Source organism: Sapajus apella, unplaced genomic scaffold (assembly GCF_009761245.1).
Source record: "Sapajus apella isolate SASKATOON/1434 unplaced genomic scaffold, GSC_monkey_1.0 scaffold168, whole genome shotgun sequence".
In the NCBI taxonomy this organism is placed as follows: domain Eukaryota; kingdom Metazoa; phylum Chordata; class Mammalia; order Primates; family Cebidae; genus Sapajus; species Sapajus apella.
The window spans coordinates 1,117,676-1,145,506 of record NW_022437108.1 but is presented as its reverse complement, the minus strand read 5'-3'; the positions used below and the strand labels follow the sequence as shown (position 1 = coordinate 1,145,506).

Genomic DNA, 27,831 nt, shown 5'->3' with positions numbered 1-27,831 from the left:
TTCCAAGACATCCTCCTACCCTGAATACCAAAATCTGAGGATGTTCAAGTCCCTTATTAAAAAATGGTACAGTATTTGCATATAACCTATGAACATTCTCCCACATATTTTAAATCACACCTAGATTACTTATAATCCAAATACAATATGAATGTTATATACCTAGTTACTATATTGTATTTTTGTATTTATATTATTCTTTCATTTTTGGGGTGTTGCCTTCCCGAATATTCTTGACCCATGGTTGACTGAATCCACATGCAGAACCTCCAGATACAGAGAGAGAACTGTATCTTGAATGGAAATAAAAATACAGTATATCAAAATTGATAAGATGTACTTAAAGGTATGCTTTAAAAAACGGTATACCTTTAAATGTTTATATTAGAAATGCAGGGAGGGTGGGGTGGGAAAAAACAAGAAAAAACACAAAAAAGAAAAAAAATTAAATACATAAATGTAAAAGTATTTTAAAATCAATCAACTAAGCTTCAACCTCATAAAGAAAAGAAGGCAAAGCTAATCAAACCCAAAGTAAGCAGAAGGAAATTAATAATAAACATCAAAGCAGACGTCAATGAAGCAAAAAACAGAACCACAATATAGAAATGCAATAAAACCTAAAGTTAGTTATTTGGAAAGATTGACAAAATACATAAACCATTAGCTAGACTAATAAAAAAGTGACATAAATTACCAAAATTAAGAATGAAAGAGGAGGCTGGCCAGGAGCAGTGGCTCACGCCTGCAATCCCAACACTTTGGGAGGCTGAGGAGGGCAGATCACTTCAGGTCAGGAGATTGAGACCAGCCTGGGCCAACATGGTGAAACCCCATCTCTACTAAAAATACAAAAATCAGCTAGGTGTGGTGGCATACATGCCTGCAGTCCCAGCTACTTGGAAGGCTGAGGCATGAGAATCGCTTGAACCTGAAAGATGGAGGTTGCAGTGAGCCAAGATGGTGCCATGGCACTCTAGCCTGGGCAACAGAATGAGACTCTGTCTCAAAAAAATAAAAGAAGTGGGATACTACTATAAATCACACTCAAAATACTTATAAAACAATTACAAACAAATTTATAATAATAAGTTAGCTCACTTAAGATGAAAAAGACAAATTCCTAGGAAGACACAAATTATCAAAGCCAACTCTAGAAGAGATAGAAAAATCTCAATAGACCAAAACAAGGGGAAAAAAAACTTAATTGGTAATTTAAAATCTTCCCACAAAGAAAAACCCAAGCCCTGATGTCTTCACTGGTAAATTCACCCAAACATTTAGAAAGAAATAATACCAATCCTATGCAAATGTTTTCTCAAATCGAGCAGGAAAGAATGCTTCTCACATTCTGTAAGGTCAGAATCACCATAACACAAAAGCCAGATGAAAATATCACAAGAAAACTACAGATAAATGGCCCTCATGAACATGCCCTTGGCAAGAAGCCATCAACATATAAAAGCTATTACATATCATGACAAATCAGGAATTAATCCAGGAATCAAAGGTTATTTTAATATCCAAAAATTAATATAATATACCATATTAATAAAGAATAAAACCAGTCATCTTAATAGACGCACAAAAAGAATTTCACCAAATTCAAAGTCCACGTTAAAAACTCTCAACAAACTAGAAATAGAAGAAAACTTCTTCAATCTAATAAAGAGAATTTGTCAAAAATCTACAGCAAAGATCATACATAGAAGTGTAAAGAATGAATGCTTTCCCACTAAGATTGAGAACAAAACAAGGATATCCAACATCACGACTTCCATTGAACCTTATGTAGGAGCGCGCCAGTGCAAGAGGACAAAAAGAAAAAAATAAAATAAATAAATTAAAGGCATCCACATTAGAAAGAAATAAGTAAAATAAACTTTATTCACAAATGCCATGAGCCTTTATGTATAAAAAGCACTAATGAATCAAAAAAATTAAAAAACCTACAAACTAATACAGACAGTCCCCAACTTATAGCCATTCAACTTATGGTTTTTTGATTTTATGAAGGATTTATAAGGACTTAACTCCATCCTAAGTCAAGGAATGTCTGTAAGCAAATTTAACAAGGTCATAAAAAGCACAGTTGTAGGATGAAATAAATTAAAATCTACTGTATTTCTACATACTAGCAACAAAAATCCAAAACTGAACCAAAGAAAACAATTACATTTACAACAGCTTTAAAGAGTACTTAGGAATAAATTTTAAAAAGAATTGAAGGGCCTATCTGCAAAAAACTACGAAATGTCAGAAATTTAAAAAGATCTAAACAGAGAGAAACATCATATTCACAGATTGTAATACACAATATTGTAAAGATGTCAATCTCCCTAAACTGACCTATAGATTAAATGTACTTCCTATCAAAATCCTGCAGGCTATCTTGCAGAAACTGATAAGCTGACCCTAAAATTTATATGGAAATGCACCTTTCAAAAAGAACAACAAAGTTGAAGAACTTATATCAATTTCAAAATATGCTATAAAACTACAGTAATTAAAACTATAGTACTGGCACAAGAACAGATACAGATATCAATATAACAGAATGGAGTATAGAATATACCATTACGTCAATGATCATTTGATCTTTAACCGTTGGTAAGGCAATTCAATGGAGAAAGGATGGCCTTTTCAACAAACAGTGCCATAATAACTGGATATCTATATGCAAACAAATAAATTTACGAAGTCAAAAGGGATTACAGAACTAAATACTAAGTGCTCAAACTGAAACATTTCTTGAAGCAAACACAGAAGAAATTTTTGTGATTTGGGGTAATTAGGCAACAATTTCTCTGATATGAAAACTGTTATACTTAAAATAAAAATTTGATATATTACACATCAAAATTAAAAACTCATGTTCTTCAAAGACACTATTTAAAATCTGAAAAGATAGGCATAGATTGTAAGTCATACACTTCACAAAGAATGTTTATCCAGAATATATAAAGAATTCTTACAACTCAATAACAAAATGACCACCTGAAAAATGAACACAAGCTTTGACATTTCACTATAGAAATGCACACTGACAACATGCTCAATAGCGCCAGTCATCAGAGAAATGAAAATTAAAATAATGAAATACGACCACACACCAACAAGAAAAAGCTTCTATATTTAAAAAACGGATCCACCAAATGCTGTCAAGGGCTGTGAAGGAACTGAAACTCCCATTTGCTGCTGGTGGGTATGTAAAATAGAACAAACACTCTGACAAAACAGTCTGAAGTTTCTTAACAAATTTAATTTACATCTACTCTACAACCCAGCCATTCCTCTGTTTACTCAAGAGAAACAAAAGTGAATGCCCACACAAAGACCCATATGCAAACATCCATATCAGCTTTATCTGTAATAGCCAAAAAACTGGAGATAATCCAAATGTCTAAAAGAGGTAAATGGATTGTAATTTGCATGATGTATATACAACTACTACTTAGCAATTAAAAAAAAAAAAAAGAGCAAGCCACAAATACATATAACAAGTAGGAGTGGGAAAAAAAAAAAAAAAAGGCAGAGTAAAAGATGGCAGACAAGAGAGAAAGTAAATCAGTGGCTGTGTTGGGCTGAGGATAGAGAAGAGGAGAAATTGATTACCAAGCAGCATGAAAAATTTGGGCGGGATGGGTGATGGATATATTATCTTGATTATGCAGATGGTTTTACAATGGTTACATATGTGAAAACTCACCAAATTGCACACTATAATAACTGGTAAATTTAAAAATTTTAACTGTCAATTTCAATTTCTAGCAAGGGTATGGGGCATCTGAATACAGAAATCATTGGTACAACTATATTACTAAACAATTTGATGGTGTCTACTCTTAGATTAAATATTTGCATGTCCTGGGCCCCAGCAATTCCATTCCTAGGCATATACTAGACTACAGTGTTAAAAATATGATTATCTTGTAGTAGAAGCAGTGATTTGGAGGGACATAAGGAGGGCTTTTGGGGAGCTGAGGCTCTATTTCTTGACCAGGTAGTTACATGGGTGAGATGATAATTCATCAAGATGTACATTTACACATTTGTGTATTTTTGTTATGAATCATAAAAATGTCTACTATTTTTAAAAATATATGGTTATCTTACTTCCCAGGCTAAAAACCTTGAAAATTAGTTAACCATATCCAACAATAATTTATATTGGTAAATTGCAATAATACATCAAATCTAAGTTAACCTTATTCCAGAAATGCAAGTCTGATTTAATATTAGAAAAATCAATCAACTAATTACATTAATGGATTAAAGGAGAAATTTTACAGAATTATTTCCATATAAAAAAATATTTTTAAAAACTTGAAAAACTCAACATCCAGCCAGCAGCATGAAATCTCCCAGTTGAACTGCTGCTACACCCTACCACAGAGGGCCAAGCTATTGCAGAGGTGTTGAATTCTAGTTGCTAGTGCATCCTCCCCTTAAAACTGAGCTGAAGTGGCATCCCACCCGTTGGAGACCTCAGGCCTCTGGCACACAGAAACAGCTGACATCTTCCCTAGCCCACATACACTCTCGCCAATACCACTGTGAGGCAGCACCTCACACTTCCAGGAGCTCTAAGCCTGTGGCACACCAAAGCAGTTGCAGCCCCACCAACACAGTTGATGCAGTACCACACCCCCTAGGGATCCGAAGGCTCTACTAACCCAAGTAGCTATGCTTTCTAGGCTGCCCAGATGTGGCAACGTGCATTCTAGGGATTCATAACCTTGGCTGAGCTGTGATGCCCTGTGTTCTAGGCCAAAGAGACACAGTGCCCCACCTACCTAGAACTGGACTAGTTCCCCTACATTCCAATATATTGAGGCACCCTACCTATCCAAGGAGTGGTCATTGCTGCACTGTTTCCTACCCCACAGGGCACAAGATACAGCCGTATCTTGCCATTCCTGGGTCATTGTTGCCACTGGACCCAGCCTCATAGAGCCTGGGCTATTATACCAAGCCAGGGTCCAAAGTGACCACTGTATGCTCCTTTTCACCCAGAGGCTAAGCTTAGACCATGTCACCCAGTTGGTTCCAGGTCCCAAATGACAACTATTCTCTTCTCCCCAGAGACTGAGTCTCCAGAGACTCCTTCTTCCCCAGAATCATGCCAGTGCCTCACTCTGCCACCCAAGCGCAGCATACCCCAAGCAGCCCCCTGGGCCCAAGGTGCCCCACAACAACAAACCCTGTGTAGTGGGAGAACTGAATCCACTCATGCCTTGGCAAGTGAACCTATGCCTGAAGTCCCAGGTGCTATAGTAGTTTCATAAGACCCTAAGCCCAGGGACTTAGCTCCACAGCTGCTCTGAGCCACTGTGCCCTGGAACCTAGAGCCGCTGTGGCTGCCTGTGAGCAATGTCAGACCTGATACCAAAAGCGATCCCCTCAATGAAGATTCCCTACTTTGGAGAAGACAAGCACAGGAACAGGAAGACCCCTAAAACCCTTGCACCAATAACCTCAGTAGCCTCCACCACTGACACAGACTCCTACAGCCCAGACCACTGAGGCACTCACAGTCTTCACTGACATTGGTCACAACTAAGAAGCTGCATGACAGCTACAACACTGCACCCACACGTAAGCAGAGCCACTGTATCCTGCCCAAGCAGTACCCTCAGGCCCATCTTCAGGGGAAAGCCTTCCCCTTCATACTCCGTAAAATTGGAAAGATGACTACACTATCAGATGTACAAACATCAAGGCAGGGTCACAAGAAACATGAAAAAACAAGGAGATATGACACTATTAGAAAGAACACAATAATTCTCTAGTAACTGAACCCAAAGTAACAGAAATCTACAAATTGCCTCAAAAGGAATTCAAAATAATGAACTAAGGAAACTAAGGGTGTGGTGGGTCATGCCTTTAATCCCATAACTTTGGGAGGCCAAGGCAGGTGGATCACAAGGTCAGGAGTTCAAGAGCAGCCTGACCAACATAGTGAAACTCCGTCTCTACTGAAAACACAAAAATTAGCCAGGCACGGTGGTTGGCGCCTGTAGCCCCAGCTATGCAGGAGGCTGAGCCAAGAGAATCTCTTGCAACCAGGAGGCAGAGGCTGCATTACCCAAGATCTTGCCACTGCACTCCAGCCTGGGTAACACAGCGAGATTCCGTCTTTTAAAAAAAGGAAAAAAAAGAATAAAAACAGACCATTCAATGAAATTAGAAAAATAATTCATGATCTGAATGAGAAATTCAATAAAAGAGTTATTAAAAAAATCTAAATAGAAATCTTAGGCTGAAGAATTCGATGAAAGAAAAAATACCACAGAGGGCTAACAGCAGACTAGATCAAGCAGAAGAAAGAATATTGAAGGCTTCTGAAATGACTCAGAAGAGAAGAAAAAGAAAAAAGAATGAAAAAGAATGAAGAGAACCTATGGGACACCATTAAGCAAACAAATATTCACATTGTAGGAATTCCAAAAGGTGAAGAAACAGAAAAGGCTTATATAAATAAAATAATTGCTAAAAACTGTTGGGACTTAGGAAGACAGAGATATAAACATACAAATCAATGAAGCTCAAGGATCCTCAGGTAAACTTTAGAAGGTTCTCTCTAAGGTACATTATAATCAAACTGTCAAAAGTGAAAAGACAATGAAAGAATTTTAAAAGCAAGAGAAAAGTGTCAAGTCGCATACAAGGGAATAGCCATCAGAGTATCATTGGACTTTTCTGCAGAAACTGTGCAAACCTGGAAAATGGGATGACATATTCAAAATGTAGAAAGGGGGGAAAAATCTCCCAGCTAAGAATACTATACCCAGGAAAACTATCCTTCAAAATGAAGGAGAAATAAAGTCTTTCCCCAACAAATAAAAGTTGAAGGAATTCACTGACGCTAGACCTGTGTGTTACATGAAATGATTCTTCAAGCAGAAAGAAAACAATAATAAGTACCACCATGAATACATGTAAAGTATAAAACTCACTGGTAGAGACAAATATTTAGTCAAATCAGAATACTTCAAAACTGTTAAGTGTGGTATGTAAATCATGCATATCTCTACTCTGAAGGTTAAAAGTCAATACAGTCAAAAACAACGAAAGCTACCATAAGTTGTTAAGGAATACATAACATAAGAAGGTGAATATTGTGACATAAAAAATGTAACTTGTGGGGTGGAGAGTAAAAGTATAGTTTTTGTATGTGCCAGAAATTAAGCTGTTATCAACTTATAACAGTTAATTATAAGATGTTTTGCATAAGCCTCATAGTAACTACAAAACAAAAAACTATGGCAAATATACAAATGATAAAGAGATTTTTTTTTTTTTTCCAGACGGAGTCTTGCTCTGTCACCAGGCTGGAGTGCAGTGGTGTGATCTCGGCTCACTGCAATCTCTGCCTCCCAAGTTCAAGCGATTCTCCTGCCTCAGCCTCCCGAGTAACTGGAACTAAAAGGACGTGCCACCACGCCCAGCTAATTTTTGTATTTTTTAGTATAGTCAGGGTTTCATCATGTTGGCCAGTAAGAGATCATTATTTAATGATAAAGGGGTCAGTTCATCAATGTGAAGTAACAATTATAAATATATACACACCTAACATTGGAGCACTAAAACTATAAAGCAAATATTAAGGGAGAAACAGATACCAATATAATAATAGTAGGGGACTTCAATACCCCACTGTCAACAATAGATAAACTAGACAGAAAATAAATGCCAGACTTGAATTTTACTTTGACCAAATGGACCTAACAGACATAGGCAAAACATTCTATCAAAAGCAATACATTTTTTTCTAGTGCACATGGATCATTATCCAGGCTAGGCCACATGTTAAACCACAAAACAAGTCACCTTAACAAATTTAAGAAGATTTAAATCACATCTACTGTTGTTTCAAATCATTATGATTTAAAACTAGAAATCAATAAAAAAAGGAATCCTGAAAATTTCACAAATACATGGCAGTTAAATAACATGCTCCTCAATAAGTAATAAGTTAAAGAAGAAATCAAAAGGGAAATTTAAAAATATCTTGGGACAAACAACAATAGAAACGCAACATAGCAAAATCTATGGGTTGCTGCAAAAGCAGTTCTAAGAGCGAAGTTTATAGCTTCTACATAGCAAAGAAAAATATCAGTAGAATATCAGCCTAAGGACTGGGGAAAAATATTTACAATCCATATATCTAATAAGGGGTTAATATCCAAAACATATAAGCAACTAGGCCAAGCATGGTGGCTTATGCCTGTAATTCCAGCACTTTGGGAGGATTCCCTATTTAATAAATGATGTTAGGAAAACTGACTAGCCATACGCAGAAAGCTGAAACTGGATCCCTTTCCTATACCTTATACAAAAATTAACTCTAGATGGATTAAAGATTTAAATGTGAGACCTAACACCGTAAAAACTCTAGAAGAAAACATAGGCAATACCATTCAGGACATAGGCATGAACAAGGACTTTATGACTAAAACACCAAAAGCAATGGCAACAAAAGCCAAAATAGACAAATGGTATGTAATTAAACTAAAGAGCTTCTGCAAAGCAAAAGAAACTATCAATAGAGTGAACCGGCAACCAATAGAACAGGAAAAATTTTTTGCAATCTACCCATCTGACGAAGGGCTAGTACCCACCCTAGAGAACATTATCCTAAGTAAATGAGCCAGATACAGAAAGAATAATATTGCATGATTTCACTTATATGTGAAATCTTGAAAAAAAAATTCAATTATACAGAGATAGAAAACAAGGTATTGGTTATCAGGGGTGTGCATAAGAGGGAGAGGGCAGAAATGGGGAGATGTAGATCAGAGGATAAAAAACCACAGACATGTAAGTTTAACAAGTCTAGAGATCTAATGTACAACAGGAGGACTACAGGTAATAAAATTGTACAGTATCGGGATTTGTGATAAATGAGATTTTAGTTGCCCCTGCCACTAAAACAAATAAAATGGGTAACTAGGTGAGAAGACAGCTATTTTAATTCGCTTCACTACAATAACCTTTTTACTATCTATATGTATTCTACAACATCATGATGTATACCTTAAATAAACAACAAATAGACACTATTTTTCTAAAAAGCTAAGGCAGATATATTTAATGGTTAATTGTGGAAAGCATCCGTATAAATAAGATGCCCACTAACAAAACAAAAGGCATAAATTTGAGGAAAAAAACCCAAACTATATATTGGTAGATAAGATGTTTATTTATGTAGAAAATGCTAAAAAAAAAATTTAAGATTAATTATTAGAATTGTTAACAGAATTTAACGAGGTTGCTAGAAGCAAAATTAATGGTATTTCTAAACACCAGCAACATACAAATTTTAAAAGCACTTAAAAAGATGCTGACAAGACTATTTCCATCAAAAAAAAAAAAAAAAAAATCCACTGCTGTGGCTCTTGTGATCTAGCCTTTGATGACTGACAGCGCATTTCCAAGTCTGGTCCTCTAACCTCCTATTACTTACGCCCTCGATATCTTCCCCAAAATTCCCTTTTTCTGAAGCTAGCCAGAATCATATTCTGTTTTTGTATCTGAGTGTGGTGGTATACACCTGTATTCCAAGCTACTCAGGAGGGTGAGGCAGGAGGATCACTTGAATCAGGGAGTTCAAGGACAACCTGGGCAACATTGCAAAACCTCATCTCAAAAAAAAAACAAAAAAATCTCCATGACAGTGAATGGCTTTAAGACCTCAGCTTGAGTATTCACTCAGTGCAAAATGTTCATCAAGATCAAATGAGACAGCAAATGAGATACCTAGCTCTTTCCCGGGCTGCATCCTCACGGGCTTTTTCTTTTTCTTGCCTCTGCTGTTCAATTCGAGCTTCTTGTTCTTTCCTCTTCATCAACAATTCTTCCACCCGGGCCTGCCGTTCTGCCTCTAGAGCTCTCTTACGTTCCTAATGTTAGAAATATATATATATTTTAAATATTAGAACTATGTGTAAAATAAAAATGATTCAAGGTAATATATCTTTCACCAAACTTAACTTGTTTAAGCCAAGTAGAACCCTGCACTTGCCACTAGGTACATTGGTTCTTCAAGTTTAAACAAAAATCAAATACCAATGATGTCTGGTTTTTGAAAGCCATTACCAGTGTTACACATAATTAAGAAAATAATTGCTTTTTTAAGCAAATACTATGTTATATTTGTTCTGTGGGAACTTGTGATGGTTAATATCGAGTGTCAACTTGATTGGATTGAAGGATACAACATATTGATTCTGGGCGTGTCTGTGAGAGTGTTGCCAAAGGAGATGAACACTTGAGTCAGTCGGCTGGGAAAGGGAGACCCGCCCTTAATCTGGGTGGGCACAATCTAATCAGCTACCAGCAAAGTTAGAATATAAAGCAGGCAGGAAAATGTGGAGAGGCCTAGGCTCCCAGCCTACATCTGTCTCCCCTGCTGAATGCTTCCTGCTCTCAAACGTCAGACTCCAAGTTTTTCCGTTTTGGGACTCAGAGTGGCTCTCCTTACTCCTCAGCTTGCAGACAGCCTGTTATGGGACCTTGTGATTGTGTGAGTCAATACTTAATGATTAATTTCCCTTTATATCTATGCTTATATCCTATTAGTGTACACACACACACACACACACACGCGCGCGTACACACCCTACATATATATCCTATTAGTACTGTACCTCTAGAGAACCCTAATACAGAACTTTATATTTTCTGATTAATCACTTCTAAAGCCTTGTGTTAATATATGTTAAATATGATTACAGAAACACTTGAATACGATGAAAAACCACAGTTAACAGTTTTTATTTCTAAACTAAGTTTTCATGATGGAGTTAAGTGAAGACAGCTTGTGAGAAGGAAAAAGAGGTAATGTAATATAGCATAGTGGGTATAACAGTGGAAATTGTGTCTGATTCCCTGGTTTTGTTTCCTGACTCCATTATTCACTAGCACAGTGATGCTGGGCTAGTCACATTCTCTGTGCCTTAGTTTTCTAGAAGATAAATAATAATATGTATTTCTTAGGATATTATAAAGAACAGATGAGTTAATATACGAAAAGCACTTACCATAGGGCCTGGCATATAGAAAATTCTCAGTAATTATCATCATTATCATCATCAAGCCAGAAGATAAATCATCAAAACTGGGTAACTTCAACATGAAATATTTGTCACTAACACGTTCCTCATGTTATTAATGTTTCTCTGAATCCATACCCACTCCCCAGATAGCACACTTAATCTCTCAATGGCCCCTCCTCTATAATTAATGGAATACATTGACCTGGGCTCTAGTACCTACTACTTATATAACCTTGGGCAAGACACTTCACCTTAAAGAGACTCTCAGTTGATTTTGAGATGTAAATTACTAATTATAGGTAAGTTCTCAGCATAGAGTTTAGCCATAGTAAGGGCTCAGTAAAGAACAGTAGAGAAAAAAAAAAAAAAAAAAATTTCTGTTCGGGGAACACAGAAGAGAGATTTGAACATTTCTAATACTTAACTGAGCTCACAACAGTAACTTCATCTCCACAACAAGCTCTATCTGCCCCAGGGAAAAAAAGTCTTTCGGAGGCAACACAACATATCTACAACCATCTGATCTTTGATAAACCAGACAAAAACAAGCAATGGGGAAAGGATTCCCTGTTTAATAAATGGTGTTGGGAAAACTGGCTAGCCATGTGCAGAAAGCAGAAACTCGACCCCTTCCGGACACCTTACACTAAAATTAACTCCAGATGGATTAAAGACTTAAACATAAGACCTAATACCATAAAAACCCTAGAAGAAAATCTAGGCAAACCCATTCAGGACATAGACATAGGCAAGGACTTCATGACCAAAATACCAAAAGCATTGACAACAAAAGCCAAAATAGACAAATGGGACCTAATCAAACTCCACAGCTTCTGCACGGCAAAAGAAACAGTCATTAGAGCGAATCGGCAACAAACAGAATGGGAAAAAATTTTTGCAGTTTACCCATCCGACAAAGGGCTGATATCCAGAATTTACAAAGAACTAAAACAGATTTGCAAGAAAAAAAACAAGCCCATTCAATAGTGGGCAAAGGATATGAACAGACACTTTACAAAAGAAGACATACCTGAGACCAACAAACATGAAAAAATGCTCATCATCACTGGTCATCAGAGAAATGCAAATCAAAACTACATTGAGATACCATCTCACGCCAGTTAGAATGGCGATCATTAAAAAATCTGGAGACAACAGATGCCAGACAGGATGTGGAGAAATAGGAACACTTTTACACTGTTGGTGGGAGTGTAAATTAGTTCAACCATTGTGGAAGACAGTGTGGCCATTCCTCAAGGACCTACAAATAGAAATTCCATTTGACACAGCAATCCCATTACTGGGTATATATCCAAAGGATTACAAATCATTCTACTATAAGGACACGTGCACACAAATGTTCATTGCAGCACTGTTTACAATAGCAAAGACCTGGAACCAACCCAAATGCCCATCGATGATAGACTGGACAGGGAAAATGTGGCACATGTACACCACGGAATATTATGCAGCCATCAAAAACGACGAGTTGGGGTCCTTTGTAGGGACATGGATGAACCTGGAAACCATCATTCTCAGCAAACTGACACAAGAGCAGAAGATCAAACACCGCATGTTCTCACTCATAGGTGGGTGTTGAACAATGAGAACACATGGACACAGGGAGGGGAGCACTACACCCTGGGGTCTCTTTGGGGGGAAATAGGGGAGGGACAGTGGGGGGTGGGGAGCTGCGGAGAGATAGCATGGGGAGAGATGCCAGATGTAGGTGATGGGGAGGAAGGCAGCAAATCACACTGCCACGTGTGTACCTATGCAACAATCTTGCATGTTCTTCACATGTACCCCAAAACCTAAAATGCAATAAAATAAATAAATGGAAAAAAAAATAGCCAAAAGGATCTCTCTTTCTTTTTCTTGAGAGGGATGGGTGGTATTAGGAAGATGGTAGACTGTGAATTGGGGGGAATGCCCTGATTTCAGGAGCACATAACAGCCACACTGCAGATTCCTGCGTACATTTAGAATTTAAATAGATCCTTTACTGTCTGGCATACTATACATAAACACAGTTGTAGCTATTTCTCATCACTAATCAAAGATAATACATAAAAACTTGTTTAGCCAAAAAGATATCAAGTTTTGATATCTTTTTGGCTAAACAAGTTTTTATGTATTATCTTGACTTTTTTCATGTTCCCTCTACTCTCCATATAAATAAGGTGTTGTCTTTTGTGCTACTGACAATGCGTTTAGCACAGCATTTTTCCTAAACTTCTTTATGTACATATACGTCTCCCCATTGAGAACACAGATGTATATTTTTCATATCTTTGAGCCTAACATATGACTTGCAGTAATTCAATGAAATGATCACTGAAGGAACAAATAAACAATAAACACAGCATGTGTGAATTTATATTTAAATACTGCAAAATTTGTTCTCTACATCAAAAAATATGTCAGGTCTTTAAAGACTCTATGGTTAAGGTATTTTACTGAGGGAGATCTAAAATAGATTATAAATAGCAGTACAGTTTATGCATTAACCTTTTCCTCATCTTGAAAATGGTTGCAAAGGGAGGGTTTGCTGTAGAGGTTAAAATCTAATTATGGTATCTGATGATAATGTCTAAAAAATAACAGATGCCCCTTATTGTAGGCATAAAAATTACCCTAAATTTGCCTCATGATAGGCAAAAACACTGAGGTTACATATACTGATTCAAAAACAACCTTTGTTTTCATCGTTGGGAGAGGACCATATTCTTGCCCAGCCCAATTAGAAAATAACAGATAATAGCCTATCCAGAGCAATTTAGTCCTTCACCTGGTTGAAGCTAACTATTCTACTGCTGTGACTACAGTCTACTGATTAAAGAACTGACTGCCGTAACGGAAGGAGAACACACTCTCCTTTAGAAATCAGACTTTATGTTTCTAGAGTGCTATATTAAACCATGCACCTTTGGGAACAAACACTAGGTTACTCTATTTTGGGTCCTCAGCAAGTGGCTTTAAGTCTAAAATATGACAGGTGCTCAATCAACGTTGCTAAATGAAATTCTACCTGCACAGCTTCATCACGTGCTTGCTTTTCTTCCTGTCTTCTCTGACGCTCTTCCTGTAGCTCATTCAGCCTCTGTTCATATTCCTTCAATTTTGATAAAACATCATGGCGTTTGTTCTGGGCTTCAAGGGTATTTATAAAGGCAATTTCATTTACCTTTAAAAAACAAAGAAGGTAAGGTTCAGATGAAGTTAATTCTAGGGCACATTACAAAAATAAGAAATCTAACAACAGTCTATATGATAACATGAACCAGTGGTAAGGTGTGGAACCAAAAAAATGAAGGAATTATGGGGTTTTTTTTTCAATATTTACCTCAAAGTGGAAAATTATCCAGTGTGTATAAAAAATCCACAGGCCTTAGAAAGAAATGATTTAGAGGTCTGCCACTGAAAATATTTTTAGGTGAAGGAACAATTTTAAATTCTTATAGAGACCATCTTATAAAGTTCTACTTAATAACATTGTAATTTGCAACTATACAAACTACACATACATTGAAACAGATATGGTCACGTTATTCTAATGAGTTGGAAAGGACAAAATGTAAAATAAACAACAAATTATTTTTCTTCAACATATATTGAATGAGTGACAATTAGGTACAAAGTACTAAACTATATATTGCATACTTAGGTTCGCATATATTGATTCTTGGCAGTCAAGTTTTGCTAGAAAGTACAGATTTTATGAGTAAAGAATAGCTAATGATAAAGCTAAAAGATCAGGTGGGATCAAACCTCTTATTCCTGAAATCCAGAGGGAGGGTAGGCTACAGTTAAAATGGTAGAGTGAAGTAGGGAAGTGAACACTACAGACAACTCTCTTTGACAGCCACAGACTGCAGAAATCCATGCTGGATGGAGTAAAACCTATGTTCAGATATTTCAGAAATCTCAGACAAGTCTGAATACAGATCCAACTAAGCTTTCCCAATCTCCATGCCATGATATCACTTTTATAAGTAGATTAAATCACAGAAACATCCTTCAACCTGTACTCAAAATACTCAAAACACAAGATAGGCTGGGTGCAGTGGCTACACCTTTAATCCCAACACTTTGGGAGGCCAAGGTGGGCAGCTCATGAGGTTAGTTCAAGACCAGCCTGGCCAAGATGGTGAAACCCCGTTTCTACTAAAAATACAAAACTTAGACAGGTGTGGTGGTGGGCACCTGTAGTCCCAGCTACTCGGGAGGCTGAGGAAGAGAATTGCTTGAACTTAGGAGACGGAGGTTGCAGTGAGCTGAGATTGTGCCACTGCCTCCAGCCTGGATGACAGTGTGAGACTCTGTCTCAAAAAATATATAAAAATAAAAAATACAAGATAAACAAATATGATCAAGGAAAGTTTATTCAGACTATATCAGGGCACACATATTAAACATAATCAAGATGAAAGAAAAAGTAATGGGACCTAATACACTAAGCAAATTTTTACAATAAAATAAAACTCAGAAGGGAGAGAGTATGCAAAAGCAGATTAAACAACTCAATCTTGGCAGGGTGCAGAGGTTCATGCCTGTAATCCCAGCACTTTAGGAGGGCAAGGCAGGGCAGGAGGATCGTTGGAGCCCAGGAGTTCAAGATCAGCCTGAGCAACATAGAACGACTGTCTCTATTAAATGTATACACTTTTTAGCCAGGTGTGGTGATGTGCAACTACAGTCCGAGTTACTTGGGAGGCTGAAATGGGAGGATTGCTTCAACCCTGGAGTTGGAGGCTGCAGAGAGCCATGATTGTGCCTCTACACTCCAGCTTGAGCAACAGAGCGAGAACCTATCTCATTTAAAACAACAGCAACAATTTGGAAGAAAATAATAACCTATGACTGGACACAGGGGCTCACGCCTGTAATCCCAACACTTTGGAGGCCGAGGCGGGCAGACTGCCTGAGCTCAGGAGTTCAGCCTGGCCCAGGAAACCAGTCTGGGCAACATAGCGAAACCCCGTCTCTACTAAAATACAAAAAAAAAAACTTAGCCAGGCATAGCAGCGTGCACCTATAATCCCAGCTACTTGGGAGGCTGAAGCAGAAGAATCGCTTGAACTTGGGATGCAGAGGTTGCAATGAGCCGAGACTGTGCCACTACACTCCAGCCTGGGTGACAGAGCAAGACTCCGTCTCAAAAAATAATAATAACGACAACCTAAGAAACAGCAGAAAATTCATTAGACAAACTTGACGACACTGAAGAATTTGACAAAAACATGAATTTAAAGAAGCAAAGAAAAGATGATAAAACAACATACAGTAGTCCCTCCTTATCCACAGGGAATACATTCCAAGACCCCCAGTGGATGCCTGAAATCATGGACAATACATATATAAGCAGCCCTCAATATCCATGGGGTTCTGCATCCATGGATTCAATCAACCATAGATCAAAAAAAAATTTTTAATGGGTGATTGTGTTTGTACTGAACATGTACAGGCATACCTCAAAGATATTACAAGTTTGGTTGCAGCCCACCACAGTAAACTGAGTATCACAATAAAGGAAGTCACACAAATTATCAAATGTCCCAGTGCATATAAAAGTTATTTTTATACAATACTATGGCCTATTAATTGTGCAACAGCATTACAGTCTAAATACTGTACACACCTTAATTCTAAAACACTTTTTCTAAAAAATGCTAACGAACATCTAAGCCGTTAGCAAGTTACAATCTTTTTTTCTGGTGGAGAGTCTTACCTTGATGTTGACGGCTACTGACTGATCAGCGTGGTGGCTGCTGAAGGCTGAAGTGGCTGTGGCAATTTCTAGACAACAGTGAAGTTTGCCACATTTACGGACGCTTCCTTTCCTCAAAGATTTCGCTGTAGCATGTGATGCTGTTTGATAGCATTTTACCCATAGTAGAGCGTCTTTCAAAATTGGAGTCAATGCTCTCAAAACCTGCTACTGCTTTATCACTTGATTTTATGGAATATTCTAAATAATTTATTTCAACAATGTTCACAGTATCTTCATTAGGAAGATTCCATCTCAAGAAACCACATTATTTGCTCATTCATAATTAGTAACTTGGATGTGAGGGCAATCTGGCTGCAACATCTGTTACCCCATTGATCCCAGGGTTAATTCAGCTGATCTGGTTGGCTAGGCGGGTGTACATATTGCTTAAAGTCTTCAAAATAAAAATCACTTTTAAAATAAAAACATGGCCACTATTTTAAATACAAAATAATATTAAAGAAATCTAGAGTAATGGATTTATATTTAAGCTTGAAGACCACGAAAAGTCCCTGAAGATTTTTGGACTAAGAGGCATTACAATAATGCCCTCCAGAAAGATTAATTTGGAGGGAGGAGAAACAAAAGGGAAGAATATCAACGGTAAATATTTAGGAGGGAGATAAAAATAACCTGATGGCAGCTGCAACGGAAAACACATAGGTGCCTTCAGAGTTATAGTACTGCAGGTGAATGTACACATGGGACTCCAAAGAAAATGTCAGAAAAAATTATCTTCCTGATTACACAGAACATAATCAAAAAGAGATTAAGAAGAACAATGAAATGAAGTAAATGAACACAAGTTTTTCAAATCTAGGTTAATAGGTGACTAGTTATTATCACCATCATCTGAAATATGGACTTCAGTATAACGCACTTGGTTTGGAATGAAGGCGATGATGAGCTGATGAGTTCCACTGGATACAAGCACCAAACAACAGGAAATTGAGTCTAGAGCTCAGTTGAAGGTAGAGCTAAAGATTCGGATTTAGAAATCACTGCAGAGAGGACAATGGAAGGAGTGGTGGTAACTGTGATACTAACAAAGAGTAAGTGAAGTGAAACTTCATTTTGCAGTCACATTTAACCAACAAAAGAAAGAAGGGAAAAGAGGAAAGGATTGGTTAGAGAGTAGACAGAAAATCAAGATAGTGCAGAAGAAAGTATTCTAGAAAAAGGGGCCTGATGGTGTTCATATGAAGTGATTCAGAAAAGTCTTTTTAACTTAGTGAAAACACAGAAACATTCTCAAAGGCAAAAATAATAGCAGAAAGGGGAAAATGATATAAGGAATTAAAGAAGACATGGGTGATGAGATAGTAGAAACAAGCTCAGACAATTATTTCTCAGAAATTTGGGGATTTTAAAAGTACAAAACTGGTAATCTATACAACCAGTGTACAAAAGTAGGTAGTCTAGAAGAAGAAAGCAAAGGAACAGACACAAGAAAATAACTGATTGAAAAAAAAAAGCAATTCCAAGAGCAGCAAGAAAGACATAAATAGGACCCATGGCACAAGGAATAAGAAAAAAGTGTCTTTTCCTCAAAAAAAAAAAAAAAGAATAAAAATAAATGGCAACTACTACTAGACATGTTGCAACTGAAAATGAGTCAATGAGACCATTAAGAAACTGAAAATGAAAGTCACTATTATACTACTAAATAATGGACTATGATCGAATATAAAATCAGGCCCTGAATAACTCTGTCTCCAATATTAATCACTATCAACTGAATACTAGCTAATTTATTTTCAACCATCTACCTAAGAAATAACTAAAGGATGAGAAATGACCATTAATTTACCCCAAGGACTCATAAAAAGCATACATGGAAAAGATCATCTTGAGTATGTAACAGGACTAAAATGAATATATTTGGTACATGTCTCAAGGAAAGCACATTTCTAGTGAAATTTAAATATTTTTAAATCAGAAAAAAAATCACTGGATTATTAGTACTTTTTGATTAGTAACAGAACCACAGAAATACAGGAGAGACTTAAGAAAAAATTAGTAGATTACATCTTCTATAATTCTAGTATTTTACTAAGTGCTTATTTTATACCAAAGATGACATTAACTGCTTCGCAACATGCATAATCTAACTTAATACTTACGGTAATTGAGCTGTAGGTAAAATTATTCCCATTTTAATGATGAATAAATAGGCTTAGAGAGGTAAAATAATACCTGCGGCCATTCAGCTACTAAGAGGTAGAGTCAGAGCCCAAATTCAAGTTTACCTAACTCAAGAGACTTCAGTCTTCACTATGATAATAAAAATACTTTTGAATAAGGAAAAAAATACAGTGTTTATTTTCTTTGTAGAAATGGAATACATGTCCAGACAGGATTTCACAGTTTATTGAACTGAAAACAGTGACAATTAAGACCACCAATAGGGGAGCAAGTGGTAGCAAGGTTTTAAAATAGTATCTCTCATATTAGCAAGAATTTTAGTTACAGACTCTTGATTAACTTAAATTATTCTGTCAAAAGGCTACTGGAACTAATAAACTATTTGGGGAAGGTTTGAGGATACAAAAATCAATGTACAAAAATAGGAGCATTTCTATATACCAATAATGCCCAGGCAAAGAGTCAAATCAAGAACATAATCCCATTTAAAATAGCCAAAGATCCTTTGGGTATATAACCAGTAATGGGATTGCTGGGTCAAATGGTATTTTTATTTCTAGATCCTTAAGGAATCGCCACACTGTCTTCCACAATGGTTAAGCTAATTTACACTCCCACCAACAGTGTAAAAGTGTTCCTATTTCTCCACATCCTCTCTAGCATCTGTTGTCTCCAGATTTTTTTTTTTTTTTTTTTTTGAGACAGAGTTTCACTCTTGTTACCCAGGCTGGAGTGCAATGGCGCGATCTCGGTTCACCGCAACCTCCGCCTCCTGGGTTCAGGCAATTCTCCTGCCTCAGCCTCCTGAGTAGCTAGGATTACAGGCACGCACCACCATGCCCAGCTAATTTTTTGTATTTTTAGTAGAGACGGGGTTTCACCATGTTGACCAGGATGGTCTTGATCTCTTGACCTCGTGATCCACCCGCCTCGGCCTCCCAAAGTGCTGGGATTACAGGCTTGAGCCACCGCGCCCGGCATCTCCAGATTTTTTAATGATCGCCATTCTAACTGGTGTGAGATGGTATCTCAATGTGGTTTTGATTTGCATTTCTCTAATGACCATGACCAGTGATGGTGAGCATTTTTTCATATGTTTGCTGGCTGCATAAATGTCTTCTTTTGAAAAGTGTCCATTCATATCCTTCGCCTACTTTTTGATGAGGTTGTTTTTTTCTTGTAAATTTAAGTTCTTTGTAGATTCTGGATATTAGCCCTTTGTCAGATGGGTAGATTGCAAAAATTTTTTTCCCATTCTGTTGGTTGCCAATTCACTTTAATGATAAGAGCTTCTGCACAGCAAAAGAAAGTAAGTTTAATTAGATCCCATTTATCTATTTTGACTTTCGTTGCCATTGTTTCTGGTGTTTTAGTCATGAAGTCTTTGTCTATGCCTACGTCCTAAACAGTATTGCCTAGGTTTTCTTCTAGGGTTTTTATGGTATTAGGTCTTATGTTTAAATCTTTAATCCATCCGGAGTTGATTTTTGTATAAGGTGTAAGGAATGGGTCCAGTTTCAGCTTTCTGCACATAGCTGGCCAGTTTTCCCAACACCATTTATTCAACAGGGAATCCTTTCCTCTTTGCTTGTTTTTGTCAGGTTTGTCAAAGATCAGACGGTTGTAGATGTGTGGCGTTACTTCCAAGGCCTCTGTTCTGTTCCATTGGTCTATATCTCTGATTTGGTACCAGTACCATGCTGTTTTGATTACCGTAGCCTTTTAGCATATTTTGAAGTCAGGTAGCATGATGCCTCCAGCTTTGTTCTTTTTGCTTAGGATTGTCTTGGCTATGTGGGCACTTTTTTTGGTTCCATGTGAAGTTTAAGGTGGTTTCTCCAGTTCAATGAAGAAGGTCAATGGTAGCTTGATGCGGATAGCATTGAATCTATAAATTACTTTGGGCAGTATGGCCATTTTTATGATATTGACTCTTCCTAACCATAAGCATGGAATGTTTTTCCATCTGTTTGTATCCTCTCTTATTTCCTTGAGCAGTGGTTTGTAGTTCTCCTTGAAGAGGTCCTCCATGTCCTTTGTTAGTTGTATTCCTAGGTATTTTATTCTTTTTGTAGCAATTGTGAATGAGAGTTCTCTCATGATTTGGCTGTTTGTCTGTTATTGGTGTATAGGAATGCTTGATATTTTTGCACATTGATTTTGTATCTGAGACTTTGCTGAAGTTGCTTATCAGCATAAGGAGATTTTGGGCTGAGATGATGGAGTCTTTTAAATATATAATCATGTTGTCTACAAATAGAGAAGGCAATTTGACTTCCTCTTTTTCTAATTGAATACCCTTTATTTCTTTTTCTTGCCTGATTGCTCTAGGCAGAACTTCCAATACTATGCTGAATACGAGTGGTGAGAGAGGGCACCCTTGTCTTGTGCCAGTTTTCAATAAGAATGCTTCCAGTTTTTGCCCATTAAGTATGATATTGGCTGTGGGTCTGTCATAAATGGCTTTTATTATTTAGAGATACATTCCATTGATACCTAGTCTCTTCATAGTTTAGCATAAAAGGCTATTGAATTGTGTCGAAGGCCTTTTCTGCATCTATTGAGATAATCATGTGGTTTTTGTCATGGATTATGTTTACAGATTTGCATATGTTGAACCAGCCTTGCATCCCTGGGATGAAGGCAACTTTATCACAATGGATAAGCTTTTCAATGTGGTGTTGGATTTGGTTTGCCAGTATTTTATTGAAGATTTTCCCATCAATGTTCATTGTGGATATTGGTCTGAAATTTTCTTTTTTAGTTGTGTCTCCATCAGGTTTTGGTATCAGGATGACGTTGGTATCATAAAATCATTCTATTATAAAGAAACATGCACATGTATGCTCACTGCAGCACTATTTGCAATAGCAAAGACTTGAAACCAACCCAAATGCCCATCAATGATAGACTGGACAAAGAAAATGTGGCACATACATACCATGGAATACTAGGCAGCCATAAAAAAGGATGACTTCAAAAATCACATGCATTCCTATACACCAATAACAGACTTAAAGAGAGCCAAATCAAGAACAAACTTCCATTCACAATTGCCACAAAGAGAATAAAATACCTAGGAATACAACTAACAAGGAATGTAAAGGACCTCTTCAAGGAGAACTACAAGCCACTGCTCAGCGAAATAAGAGAGGACACAAACAGATGCAGAAACATTCCACGTTCATGGTTAGGAAGAATCAATATCGTGAAAATGGCCATACTGCCCAAAGTAATTTACAGATTCAATGCTATCCCCATCAAGCTACCAATGACCTTCTTCGCAGAACTGGAAAAAACCACCTTAAACTTCATATGGAACCAAAAGAGAGCCCGCATAGCCAAGTCAATTCTAAGCAAAAAGAACAAAGCGGGGGGCATCACACTACTAGACTTCAAACTATACTACAAGGCTACAGTAATGAAAACAGCATGGTACTGGTACCAAAACAGAGATACAGACCAATGGAACAGAGCAGAGGTCTCGGAGGCAACACAACATATCTACAACCACCTGATTTTTGACAAACCAGACAAAAACAAGCAATGGGGAAAGGATTCCCTGTTCAATAAATTGTGTTGGGAAAGCTGGCTAGCCATGTGCAGAAAGCAGAAACTGGACCCCTTCCTGACACCTTACACTAAAATTAACTCCAGATGGATGAAAGACTTAAACATAAGTCCTAACACCATAAAAACCCTAGAAGAAAACCTAGGCAAAACCATTCAGGACGTAGGTGTAGGCAAGGACTTCATGACCAAAACACCACAAGCATTGACAACAAAAGCCAAAATAGACAAATGGGACCTAATCAAACTCCACAGCTTCTGCACAGCAAAAGAAACAATCATTAGAGTGAATCGGCAACCAACAGATTGGGAAAAAATTTTTGCAGTTTACCCATCTGACAAAGGGCTGATATCCGTAATTTACAAAGAACTAAAACAGATTTACAAGAAAAAAACTAACAAGCCCATTCAAAAGTGGGCAAAGGATATGAACAGACACTTTACAAAAGAAGACATACGTGAGGCCAACAAACATATGAAAAAATGCTCATCATCACTGGTCGTCAGAGAAATGCAAATCAAAACTACATTGAGATACCATCTCACGCCAGTTAGAATGACGATCATTAAAAAATCTGGAGACAACAGATGCTGGAGAGGATGTGGAGAAATAGGAACACTTTTACACTGTTGGTGGGAGTGTAAATTAGTTCAACCATTGTGGAAGACAGTGTGGCGATTCCTCAAGGACATAGAAATAGAAATTCCATTTGACCCAGCAATCCCATTACTGGGTATATATCGAAAGGATTACAAATCGTTCTACTATAAGGACACGTTCACACGAATGTTCATTGCAGCACTGCTTACAATAGCAAAGACCTGGAACCAACCCAAATGCCCATCGACGACAGACTGGATAGGGAAAATGTGGCACATATACACCATGGAATATTATGCAGCCATCAAAAACGATGAGTTTGGGTCCTTTGTAGGGACATGGATGAACCTGGAAACCATCATTCTCAGCACACTGACAGAAGAGCAGAAGATCAAACACCGCATGTTCTCACTCATAGGCGGGTGTTGAACAATGAGAACACATGGACACAGGGAGGGGAGCACTACACACTGGGGTCAGTTGGGGGGAAATAGGGGAGGGAGGGTGGGGGGTGGGAAGCTGGGGAGAGATAGCAAGGGGAGAAATGCCAGATGTAGGTGATGGGGAGGAAGGCAGCAAATCACACTGCCACGTGTGTTCCTATGCAACAATTTTGCATGTTCTTCACATGTACCCCAAAACCTAAAATGCAATAAAATAAATAAATGGGAAAAAAAAAAAAAAGGATGAGTTCATGTCCTTTGCAGGGACATGGATGAAGCTGGAAACCATCATTCTCAGCAAACTGACACAAGAACAGAAAACCAAACACCGCATATTCTCACTTATAAGTGGGTGTTGAACAATGAGAACACTTGGACACAGGGAGAGGAATATCACACACTGGGACCTGTTGGGGGGTGAGAGAGCTAGGGGAGGGATAGCAGAGGGTAGAGAATTGGGGAGCGATAACATTAGGAGAAATACCTAATGTAGATGACGGGGGAATTGATGCAACAAACCACCATGGCATATGTATGCCTATGTAACAATCCTGCATGATCAGCACATGTACCCCAGAACTTAAAGTATAATAAAAAATAAAAATAAAATAGCCAAAGAAAATGAAATACTTAGGAAAATACAGCTAACCAAGGAGGTGAAAGAACTCAACAAGAAGAACGACAAAACACTGCTGAAAAAAATCAGAGATGACACACAAACAGAAAGACATCCCATGAGCGTGGATTATAAGAATTAGTATCATTAAAATGGCCATAAGCAATTTACAGATTCAATGCTATTCCTATCGAACTACCAATGGCATTCTTCACAAAATTAGAAAAAACTATTCTAAAATTCGTATGGAACCAAAAAAGAGCCCCAATAGCCAAAGCAATCCTAAACAAAAGGAAAAGAGCTTGAAGCATCACACAACTTCAAACTATGCTACAAGGCTACAGTAACCAAGACAGCATGACACTGTTGCAAAACAGATACACAGGCCAATGGAACAGAACAGAAAACTCAGAAATAAAGCTGCACACCTACAACCATCTGATCTTCGAAAAGGCCAACAAAAACAAGCAATAGGAAAAGGACTCCTTCAATAAATGGCACTAGGATAACTGGCTAACTCTATGCAGAACAGCAAAACTAGACCCTTACCTTCAACTACATACAAAAATTGACTGAAGATGGATTAAAGATTTAAATGTAAGGCCTCAAACTATAAAAATCCTAGAAGAAAACCTAGGAAATACCCTTCTTGACATCTGTCTTGACAAGGCATTTTTGGCTATGTCTCCAAAAGTAATTTCAACAAAAACAAAAGTTGACAAGTGGGACCTAATTAAGCTAAAGACCTTCTGCACAGCCAAAGAAACTATCAACAGAGTAAACAGACAACCTACAGAATGAGAGAAAATATTTGCAAACAATGCATCTAACAAAAGTCTAATATCTAGGATCTATAAGAAACTTAAATCAACAAGAAAAAAAACCCCATTTTTTAAAATGGGCAAAAGACATGAATTGACATTTCTCAAAAGACATACAAGTGTCCAACTAACATGAAAAAATTCTCAGCATCACTAAGCATCAGAGAAACAATAGATGCTATTGGTTTTTGACTTTTTAAATACAAATTTTTTTTTGTTTTTTTGTGTATGTTGGTTTTGATTTGTATTTAAAAAGTCAAAAAACCATAGATGCTGGCAAGGCTACAGAGAAAAGGGAATGCTTATACACTGTTTGTGGGAATATAAATTAGTTCAGCCATTGTGGAAAGCAGTGTGGCAATTTCTCAAAGAATTTTAAACACAACTACCATTCGACCCAGCAATTCCATTACTAGGGATATTCCCATCAGAAAACAGATCATTATACCAAAAAGACACATGCAGTTGTATGTTCACTGCCGTGCTATTTACAATAGCAAAGACACGGAATCAACCCAGGAGTCCATCAACAGACTGGATTTTAAAAATGTGGTACATATATACCATGGAACACACTATGCAGCCAAAAAAGAATGAAATTGTGTCCTTTGCAGCAACATGGATGGAACTCACAGCCATAATCTTAAGTCAATTAATGCAGGAACAGTAAACCAAAAGACAACCGTCTCATTTATAAGTGAGAGCTAAACAATGAGCACACATGCACATGGACATAATCATGGGAACAATAGATACCGCAGACTACTAGAGGTGGACAGGGAAGGGAGAGAGGGTTAAAAACTACCTAGTAACCTGTAATCCCAGTAATTTGGGAGTCTGAGGCAGTGGATCCCCTGAGGTCAGGAGCTTGAGACCAGCCTGGCCAAAATAATGAAACCTCATCCCCTACTGAAATTTAAAAAATTAGCCGGTGTGGTGGCACATGCCTGTAGTCCGAGCAACTCAGGAGGCTGAGGTAGGAGACACGCCTGAACCCGGGAGGCACCCCTGTCAGTGATCTGAGATAGCACCACCACACTGCAGCCTGTGCAACAAGGCAAGACTCCGTCTCAAAAAAAGAAAAATAAAACCCTGCCTATTGAGTACTATGCTCATTACTTGGGTACAATATATCCATGTAACAAACCTGCACATATACCCCCTGTATCTAAAATAAAAGTTGGGATTTTAAGAAAAAGAATTAAAATAATTCTAAATGGTAGCTGATATTCTCATGTAAAGATACCCAGGAGTTGACCATCCATCTCTATGGAAATTATTTAAACTGTGATAAATAATTAGGTTAATGTGCTTATAAGAGTCACTTTGGTTTAATAAAATCATATTGAAATGAAGTATATTAAGCAATTAGACAAGTCAAAATGTACATAAGTCATATGATAAAATATCACAAAATAAGAACACTAAAGTAGTAAGTACAGTGGTAAAATCAGAGCCTTGGGAACCAGAAAGATCTGGATTTGAATTCTGCCTCTATGATCATCAATAATATACCTTTAGGCTGTCCCTCAAAAATAAAAAGATAAAAAAAATAATACACAGATCAGAAGTTCCACTTCCAGCCATAAGTAACAGGATGAAATTTACCCTTGAAACTTAAACAAATAACCAAATTGGACAAATATACAAAATATCTAAGATTCAATTAATATACCAGATCAATAGAACAGGGACAAAAAATACAGTTTAACAGCAATAGATTGAGAAAAAGCATTTGACAAATCCAATATCCCTTAATAATAAAAGTGCTCAACAAACAATGAATAAAAATGAACTTCCTTGACCTGATAAAGGACATATAGTTGTCCCTCAGTATTCATGGGGGATTGATTCCAGTATCCACCATGGATATCAAAGTCCACAGATGATGAAGTCCCTTACAGTTGACCCTCTGCATTCACAGATTTGACCACCTGCTGATCGATCTGCAGGTGGTTGAATCTGCAAATGCAGAACCCACTGATGCCAAGGATCAACTGTACATGAAAACTCTACGTTTAACATCGTACTTGATGAGAGATTAAATATATCTAGGAAGATCAAGAATAACATACGGAGGTACACTCTCACTGCTTCTATTCAACAACATACTATAGGTTCTAGCCAAAGCAATTAAACAAGAGAAAGAAATCAAAGACATCCAACTGGAAAGCAAAAGCAAAACAAACTATATTTGCAGATTATGTGACCTTGTTTATGAGAAATCCTAAAGAATTCACTAAAAAGCTATTAAAACTAATGGAGTTCAAACAAGACTACAAGACATAAGATCAATATATAAAAATTGATTGTATGTCTGTACACTACCAATAAATAATCAAAAATGAAATTAAGATAACAACAGCATTTATAATCACATCCAAAAGAATATTTAGGAATAAATCTAAACAAAGCAGTGAAATACTTGTATAAAGAAAACAAAACAATGCTGAAAGAAATTAAAGAAGACAAATAAACAGAAGGGAAGTCCACATTCATAAACTGGAAGACTAATATTGTTAAGACGGTAATACTATCAAAGGGATATAAAGATATGCAATCCGTAACAAAATGCCAATGGGCTTTTCTGCAGATATGAAAAACCAAACCTCAATCCGCATGGAATTGCAGGGTACACTATGTTGCTACATCATGTTTGGTGGGGACAGGGATAACGAAGTTGGAGGACTCACTGCTCCCATTTCAAAGATTACTAAAAAGTACAGTTATCAAAACAGTGCAATATTGGCATAAGGATAGACATATAGACTGCTATGGTTTACCTGTCTGTCCTTTCAAAGC

General features: G+C 37.3%; 1 protein-coding gene across 3 annotated transcripts in view; it reads right to left on the bottom strand.

The window, feature by feature from the left end:
* SCAPER (S-phase cyclin A associated protein in the ER) overlaps positions 1-27,831 on the bottom strand; it is a 537,506-nt gene that overhangs the window by 363,566 nt on the left and 146,109 nt on the right. For all 3 annotated transcript variants that reach the window (XM_032267297.1, XM_032267296.1, XM_032267298.1), the window contains 2 exons: positions 14,092-14,247; positions 9,763-9,905 (listed from right to left, as the gene is read on the bottom strand). In XM_032267297.1, the coding sequence (XP_032123188.1) occupies positions 9,763-9,905; positions 14,092-14,247 (299 nt within the window). The remainder of the gene's footprint in view (positions 1-9,762; positions 9,906-14,091; positions 14,248-27,831) is intronic.